The 9,120-nt window shown below is 40.8% G+C and overlaps 1 protein-coding gene across 1 annotated transcript in view; it reads left to right on the forward strand.

Moving 5' to 3' along the window:
- Positions 1–6,854: 6,854 nt before the first annotated feature.
- The window catches only part of MKL1 (megakaryoblastic leukemia (translocation) 1), a gene marked incomplete at its 5' end in the record, with an annotated part of 27,118 nt that continues 24,852 nt past the window's right edge, over positions 6,855–9,120 (forward strand). The window contains one exon of the mRNA XM_009876485.1: positions 6,855–6,920. Within this exon, the coding sequence (XP_009874787.1) occupies positions 6,855–6,920 (66 nt within the window). The remainder of the gene's footprint in view (positions 6,921–9,120) is intronic.

The raw sequence follows: 9,120 nt of genomic DNA on the forward strand, positions 1-9,120 counted from the left end.
CAGTAGAGAAAAGAGGTAGTGGAATGTGAGATAGTCTTGATACTCAAAGAGTAAAGAAGTAAACTTCTGCTTAACTGTGCCTTTTCCCAAGCTATTCTTTAATATGCATTGAGATGAATAGAACCGTATGGCTGCTGTTCTCAACAACAGTGGATGCTTGCAAATTGTAAGGATCGATGGTGTATCTGCGGCTTCTCCTTCACCTTGCAGAGGGACATGGATTTTTGGCATCCCCTTCCCAGGATAGCAAACTGTCATATAATCCCTGCAGTTTGGGTGTCATTTACAGTCTGCTTCACTTAAATGCTTCTCTGTCAACTGCACAGTCTGCTTAAATGCAAAGCCAGCGTGTATTCCTCATCAGCAGTTAGTGGATTAAAATGCTGTTAGGCTCAGAAAATTGCCTTTAAAAAAGGCCCGAAAAGTTAGCTTTTCTTTGTTGGTAACCCCCATTCTAGCACGTTCTGTGTGATGTGGGGGGTGTTGTCGACAGCACAGGCGAAAACACAGCTCTGAAAAATAAATTCCACCTCAGCAATTTGAGTTATTTTCAAAATTAATTTTGACCATTATGTACTCACTCATTGATTATAAACTATCATATCTGAATTTTTTTTCTAGCTTCTTGTGGTCTAGCTTCTTTGTGTACAAAAAAAATTTGGTAATACTAACTGCCCTTTGCTGCTTCTGTACAGAAAGGTGTTGCAACTGCAGCTTAGCAGATGCTGTTCTTGCTGATGTACAAACCAGAATCTAATCTGGTTTCTCATAGAAGCATGAAAGGGCTAATGAAAGTCAACATTTGTTTTGTAAGCAGGCACAGCTGAAAAATGTTCAGACGCCATTTTCAGCATGAGGGAAAGGTTTTCTCATCACATCTCCAAGGGATTGAATTCAGTCATAAATGTAGGATATAGCCTCCACTGAAAACAACAGCTGATGTGCTGCGTATTCTGAAGCTGCATTTGGCATTGGCTGCTGGCCAAATGTGACTTTTTAATCAGAAACTATGAAAAAAATTCTTTTCTTGATGTAATTAGAAGGGCTGCTGCTGGCTGAGTGGCAAGTGGAAAAGTGGCTTCACCCTTCAAAGCAATAGTTACCTGGCACTGTGATATTTGGGTTAGAGCCCCCAGTTCTGCACAAACAGCTGCGATGATTTTGTTCAGCAAATATCTCGTGTCATCCAAGTCATCTTTTATGGTGGTGTATTATAATTAAGTTCGTTGCATATAAGCTGTTGGTTTAATCTAACAGTGTTATACAGACTGTACTGAAAAACTGAAAAATATGTGCGGGCTGCAAATGGTGGCCTAATGCCACGTTTCCTTAGGCTGTGGTCTCTGACCCATATGAAGTAAACCCAGTCACACCTACTCAGTGCTAGGCCAGTGTAAATTCTCCTGAAAAATCTTTGTTGCTATGGAAAGGTAGAGGTGTTGACAAACTGTCAGATTTCCATCCTGCTTGTACCATATTAATGCTTTCTTGTGAGTTAAGTGCGTTCTGTAGCACAGGGCTTTCAAATGGAGAGTGCAGAGGCGCTGAACTGAATCAATGGCCGTGCACCCTTACCAGCATTAAAGTGCACAGTGTGCTTTTTACTGCTTTCAGTTATGCTTGCACTTTGCTTAGCTTGGATAATGAAGTTAGGCAAATTTCACTTGTTCTGTGGTAGTTTCTCTTTCTAATCACATGGCTTATTGATTGGGTTGCAAAGATGAATTTTTCTATCAAGCAGACTTAATTCACTGAATTTACCAACTCGATAAATCGTGTGTGAGCACACAGCCTATCAACTTAATAGCGGTTGTCAAGGGTTAGGGCTGGGTTTCTGTCTTGCATGCTCTCTTTTTGCATAGGTATCCCAGTCTAAATTCCTCATTCTGCCTCCCTCAGCCCCTATACAGGGTTTCGTTTGGCTATAGCAGCCTTCCTCCCTCCCTGTTCCGTGCTACTGCTTGTGCTGTGTCTGTTGCAATCCACCATGTGGCTGTGCTTAATCATTACCTTGGTTGGGTGACCTTGGATGTCCCTCAGGATTCCTTAGAAGAAAAGATTTTGTACAGACTCCGTTTGGCAGTAAGTCTGTATTCAGACGTGTGGCCTCACCACAAGCAGCAGTTGAGAGTTGTGTGCTTCTCTTCGCTCATTTTCAAAAAACAGGAAATGCAGACATATTTTTTTTTTAAATTCACTGTAAACCTGCCTTGGTATTTGACAGAGTCTCTAAGGTGATTTTTTTTTCTTTTCCTCTTGTGTTGCTGCAATGCAAAGGCTGCCAACTAGGTTCTGTAGTAGTTCTAGTCACTCTGTGAAACACAAAGTGTGATTTAGAAATAGAAAGATTTTCAGGTATGAATGGGTAAGTGCAGGCACACTGTTGCAGATCTAGATGACGAGCTGCAAAAAACAATTTATCTCATCGTAAATATTTCTTCTTAGTACGGCTTACTGCTAATGCACCTCACTACTATGACTAGAGTCGTAAGTGTCCTGAAAGCGTCTGTATGGATGCAGCCTCTGTGGATCAAGTAGATACTGCCCTGAGCTGCCGTCAGCCATGAATAGGCAGAAGTAAGCTTTGGTCTTGGAATATGCCCGTGGGTTTCCTATTAAGGCGTTTTCATGGTGAGATGAACAAAAAATAATCATGACTTGTTATATTTCACTAGCAGTGTAACAGTTGATAGTAGCTGTATCACAATGTTATTTGTCTCCTAGTACATTCTCTCCCCTCAATTCTTCTCTGCTGGCAGCAGTCCTCTATACTATCTCCCAGATTTCTCTGGAATGTTTTACTAATTCTTGGAACAGTTCATTAGAGATTTAAAAGCCTTGTTCAAACTTTAACTGTATTTCAGAATTTAGGAAATAAATAAATTATGCCCAATTTCGACTGGGAAAATCAGACAAGCGTACATAGCCCACAAAGTGTTGCCTAGACTGTGACACAAGTTGGTTGAAAGAGGTGAGTAGAAGGGTACCAGTATGGATCTTATTTTTAGCCAGCAGATACATATCTTCCTTTGTATGACCTGATTTATTCTTAATTTGAAAATTAATTTAATGGTTAAGTACCGGGATAAAGGAAACTGAAGATTGTTGGTTTGTGATTGAAACACTTACACTCCAGTCTAGTCTTTGAGTAACTTTGAATTTCTCTGGTCATTCTAGACCTTTGGCTGAGCTCCATGTACAACAGCCTTGGATTGGCTCTTGGGACATCTGTTAATCTATATATAGGATTCACACATTTGCACACGTAAACAGGTGATCCCCTAAATATATGAAATGGCATTGGAAACTCCAAGTACTTATTTAAGCTAAAATGAATTTAGGAGTGAACTGAAGTAATCCTTTCTGCCCTCCTCCCTGCCACAAAAATAAGCTGTATTGGCAAAAACGTGCATTATGTGCTGATTATAACTTGTGCTTATTATGTATGTATGTACATTCACAAATCCCAGGAATTACTTAGTGCTTATTAAAAGTATCCTGAAAATGACCTTTCTTCTATTCACCAGTTTAGTCCTCTCAACAACTGCTAGTTTCTTGCTGTGAAGGGACACAGTGTTTAAAAATAAAAGGTTCATATAATGGGTAGAGAAAAAGGGTAGTAGCTGATAACTGATATAGAAATAAGATATATTTAGAAAATTCATAAGAGAAGCTGAAGTCAGGAAGGGATTTTTAAGTCATTTGATGAAGTTTCTAGCTGTCTGGCTGGGACTGATTTCCGATAAATCTGGGAACAGCAAGGGGACTTAAGAGTGAAAAAACAGTCACATTTTGCCTCACCGTTGTAACAGGGTGAGTGAGAAGTGTGGCTAAGCTGGTATCAGTTCCAGGAAAAAAACTATGGAAAAGTTGATGAAGAATTTATATGGTATAAGAATAGCAGTACAGTCACCTTATTCAGCTTTTCAATTTGTGAAAACAGGTCTGCTCAAGTATGATTTTGTTTCAATATGTGAAATTAGGTTGCTAGGGTTTTGTTTTTTTTTCTGGGTGTGATAGACTTTTGTAACATCTTTAACTTAATAGTGTGGTATATTTTGAGTTTAAAAAGTATCTTTGAATTTAATGAAGTGCTGCTTAAATGGATTAAGAATGGACTGTAATAAAAGAAAGCAGAAAAGCATTTCTAATTGGGATCAGCCCAGTGTGGTCTGGAATCAAATGCAAGATGGTAACGGTGCAGATGGAACAAAGATTAGTGGAGGCATAAGTAATGACATAAAAAAAATAGTTTAGATCATTTAGGCAAAATGAGACAGTTGGGCAAATTGTGCATAAATACAGGTGAGGGGAGAGTTATGCACCAAGGAACAAAAAAATGCCAGCCACACCTGTGTGTGGGAGTTTTTAGCTGAAAATCCCTGACTCTGGGAGGTCAAAGGTAAACAGCAGTAGGTATATTTGGAAACGGCAGGGAAAGTAGATGGTCCTAGCAAGTAAATAGCAAAGGGCAAATATAAACATTGCTAGATGTGTAAATGGGAAGACCTGAGTAATAATAAGATTTACCTGCACTTAAAGCTGGGGAGATGGACCTGATGCTATAGGTCTGTGCCTTGTCTGTGTGCGTGTAGCTCACTACATTTCCTAGTTTAGGGTGTGGAAGTGAGTCCCTGAAATGGCTACTGGCTCACCAGTGGAAATAATGCTGTACAGTGGGAGATTTAATGTGTCGCTATCTCACAGGGCTGAAATCACTTCATAGCACACTGCTGGTGGAAGGATGGAGTCTCACTCCATATTATGTTAGTGTTAGCAAATAACCTGGTTGAACAGTAGTCCTCCTTTGCTCACTAATGAGACAAAAAACTATTCCCTGTTTTGGTTGGGCTGTGGTCTCTGTGGTGTCAGCGAGTCCAGCTACCAGTCAGGGGAACATGGGAGTGAAAGATTTGACTGTCGCAGCAAGCTGTTGGATCAAGTACTCGTGTAGACGTGTCATCACCTCATTCGGGTCTTGATCATTTCAAAACGAACCCAGCAAATGAGGAGCTCTGTGAGCAGGCCAGCCGCGAGACTCTGTTAGCCCTTGCTAGCACAGAAGTAGGAGTGTGATCGCATGCTGGGTGGGAGGAAGAGTCTGGGACTACCACTTCTGTTTGCAGTTTCGTGGCCAAAAGAAGAGCCTGTTCCTTCCCCTCTGTGTTCCCTCCTCCTTGCTCTGGCTCTTGGCTGATACCACACAGAATTAGCATGGTGCTCTGTACTCCCTCCCTCCCTCCCTCCCCTTCCCTGTACTAAAGGAAGTAGTTTTCTGCCCAGGATGCATATATTAAGAAATCCTAGTTTGGCTTAAGAAACAGAAGAGAGGTACCTTGGTTGCACACTGTGTGTGCATGGAAGTACCTCCACAGGTAAGAAATATATTCTCACGGTCATAAGCCTGTCATAGAAATGTACATCAAGAGCCAGTAGAAGTGGAATCTAGACAAATCCGAGTGAAGATGTAAGTGTGCATTTAAGTGAGGGTGACTAGCCACTTTTCAACCAACCCAAGAATTTATCGTTCTCTTGTTAACTTCATATGAAGACCAGAACCCTTACTGGAAGCTGTGTCAGTCAAATGCAAACTGCAAATAAGTGGTTGAAAGAAGCGGGTAAAATGTGATGTGTTAGTAGACAAAGTGGCATCTTCTGCTTAATTTTTTTGATCCCTACTTTAGGGATTATACGGTATAAATTTGGATGCAATGTATGAAATTATTTATTGAACAAAAATATTGCTCGAGAAAGGAAGCATAAGGGTTATAATAAGATTGCATAGTAGGCTGTAGAGCAATTTTGCTCTCTGATGGTTACACTACGTTTATATGGACCCCTCCTATGTGAACTATACAACAGACATAAGCTTGACAGAGGAACTGAAAACAGGGAAGACATCATGCCATTCATTTTATAATGTTTTATGTTGAGTATATTTAGGACCTTAGGCTTGATTGCCAATGGGATTCAGTATCTATTAATGTTCACTCAGGTTGTCCTAAATTGATTGATGTGGGTAAGCACACACACGCATATGATCTTTTTCTTCAGTTCCGAAAGGTCCCTTTCATATGGAAGCTGTATTTGACTGCGAGAACAATCTCTATAAAGTTGTTTTGATTGTATAGGTTAAAGGGATGCTGCTGTTTAAATGTTGAAATGATGACCACTGACTAGTCTGGAGATTTGCTTTAGAAAAAAAAATTTGCATTTCACACAGGTCATGAATATGTTCTGTTATGCTAAAATAAGTGTTAAAAATTCTAGCAATAAGGGATTCCTTTTGTTGTTGAAATAAGGACACTGCTGGATATTTCATGATATTTCATTTTCATGAGATGTTTCTGAAGGTGAATTTCTGAGTTGAAGAAGGAAATCAGCCTTCTAATTTAGAGTAATGACCAATAATTTTTGTCATATCAGTTTAATCTGCACATGGTAATTAGAGCTTTCAGGAGTCATTAGCAGCTGAGGTGTCACTCTGTGTTTATTGGAGGACTGTCAGCTGGTGTTTCTCTTTGTTTGTTTTTTAATATTAATGATTTGGAAAGAAGTCGGTGCTCTAGAAAGAATTGAGAAACAGGCCTGGCTTTGCGGATTTTTATCACCCTGCAAGACCCTGCGCAACTTCCTCTCCGTTGCCCACAGAAGAATACGGAAACCTGACTGCTAGAGGCCACTTCTGCAATTGCAGTGGGGCAGGGGAGCAGGGTGGGAGGGGGGATCTTCGCGTTCAGCTGCTTGCTAGTGCCTTGAAGTCCAAAGAAGAAAACAAGATGCGTTTGCAAATATCTCTTCAGTTTCTTGCACTGATGAGTTTCTTTCTCTTCCCCCTCTCTGCTGTTGTGCAGTGCTGCAGTTGAAGCTCCAGCAACGACGCACACGGGAGGAGCTGGTGAGCCAAGGGATCATGCCGCGTGAGTATCACTTAAACTCTTTGTCTTGGTCATTTTGTGCATGGTTTTGGGAGGAAAATGGTTTCACGTATGATTCAAAAGATCAGATTCTCTGTTTCTGCATGAAAAACATCATATATAAGAGCCCCACCCTGTCCCACCCAATTTGGTCCTACAGAAGTGTTGGTACACTAGGTATGGGACCACCTCCGATACGGAGGAAGAGAGTAGTGGCTTCAAGCGTAACTGTACTCCAAAACTATGTTTGCATTTGATCACAGTATACAAGAGTCTTCTGGAGAACATATTGTGTTACAAGTGCCTTATATACTTGAGGCATGCTAGTAATCGCTCTTTCAACAGGCTTCCTGCCTCTGCAGTTTCTGTTCTTGTTTGTCAGGTCCCCGGACCTCTGAGGCAGTTGTAACTTTGTATGTACATATTCTATAAGCCAACTGAAAGCAGGTAGTGCATACAAAATGGAACCAACAAGGGGCCCCGTTTTACGTTTGTAGCTAGAAAACACAGCTAGAAAGAGCCCCACTGGCACCAGCCATCCGCTTTCCTGCAAGGGATGGCAAAATCTGCAGAACAAGAGAACTGTTACTTTTCTGGGTGGACACATAGGATATACCCTAATGCCAAGCTTTAATAAATTCACTGTTAGGTTAGTGCTGGAGAAGGCATTGTTTTATTTTGTTCCTCTTCTTCACCCCAAAATGCAAAAAGGTATCTGACAAATAGTTTTGTCATGCTTCGGTACCTCCAGACTAGAAGACTCACAGGTAACAACTTGAAGCAAGACCAAAGAGCAAATGTTTTATTTTTTAAGTCCTCTCAGTTTTTCTTAACAGCTTCAGGAAAAGGCAATGGAAGATACATGTTTTCGTCTTTCAGAAACTTTCCCCCTCCCCCGTTTCATGAAGACAATGTAGTAATGAGGAGTTTCTCATTCTATTTCTGGGGTGCACACTGTAATACGACACAGTGATGTGACTTGGACTTTGCTGAAGGCGTAAGGTTAGGCTGTCAGCTCTCTCTCTGAATGAAGAGAACCTGTCAGCAGCACTCTGTAAGCTGAAGTGGCTCACTGGAAGGCAGTGTGATGCTCAAGATGTTTCTGGGACCCTTACTTAAAATGCTGTTACCAAATCAGAAAGGAAAGATTGTCCTGTCTGGATAGAGTACCTCATGCCTGTCTTCTTATTTTTACCTGAGGAACTCATACATGCATCTATAGAATATGCTTACTTGCTTTTGAATGAAAGACCAGTGTCCTGGTGACAGTGCCCTTTTACTAACGCTTCCCAGAAGAAAATGCTCCTGACTTCTTTGTGGTCTCCTGCTTTAGGTGGCTATGTATGCAAATGCTGTATTAACTTACGTTCAGTACCGGCTTTCTTCAAAGTGTGGCTAGCCAAACTTGTGATTCCTGAGAGGGGTCTGTTTTACAGGCCCTTGCAAGTAATTCAAGTAAGGCATCCAGAGTAATTAGTTAGTTTTAAATTTGCTTAAAATCTAGCCTAAATAACTAGTCTTTGCAGACTTTTGCCCTTTGTTGATTCGTTTATGTCTCTTAAATGGGAGTTTTGTGATGGACCAAAGAAGACTGCTCAGTGAAAGATCATTGTGAAGATACTGGCCACACATGAAAAGTTCTTTCTGCAATGGAGAAAAAACACTTCAACAGATCTGTTTGTTCTAAACATGATTTGAAATTAGTTCTGTCCAAGTCTTGCTATCATTTACCCATACCTGCCAACTGGAAATAACCACACGTAAGAAAATGTTTAAAACGTTATGTGCCTGGGCCTTTTTTTATGAGAAGATCAGATGTGAGATAAATTGTGATACTTAAAATAACCTGAGAACTGTGCTTAGAGGCCATGTTCCTCAAGGCATCTCAGAGCCAGGACAGCCTTGCTTCTGCTTTCAACAGTTAAGAGTAGACATTTTTACTTAATACTGGGAATGCGCAGGTATCTTGTATTCTTTCACCTCTCTGCCCCATACCTCCTGTCTGTGACAACATTTAGATCCGTAAACTTGTTCCTCTGTCAAGTACAGCTGAATATGGCTGTACTGGGCCCCATGTTTCCCTCTTGAGTTCGTTAGTCAGGAACCAAGCCCCACACAGCCCTTCATGATGATTTAATGAAAATATAAAATGGGAATTCAGAGAATGGTTTAGTGTTGAATTAAATGAGCTGGAGCAGAGCAC

Source organism: Apaloderma vittatum, unplaced genomic scaffold (genome assembly GCF_000703405.1).
Source record: "Apaloderma vittatum isolate BGI_N311 unplaced genomic scaffold, ASM70340v1 scaffold27329, whole genome shotgun sequence".
In the NCBI taxonomy this organism is placed as follows: domain Eukaryota; kingdom Metazoa; phylum Chordata; class Aves; order Trogoniformes; family Trogonidae; genus Apaloderma; species Apaloderma vittatum.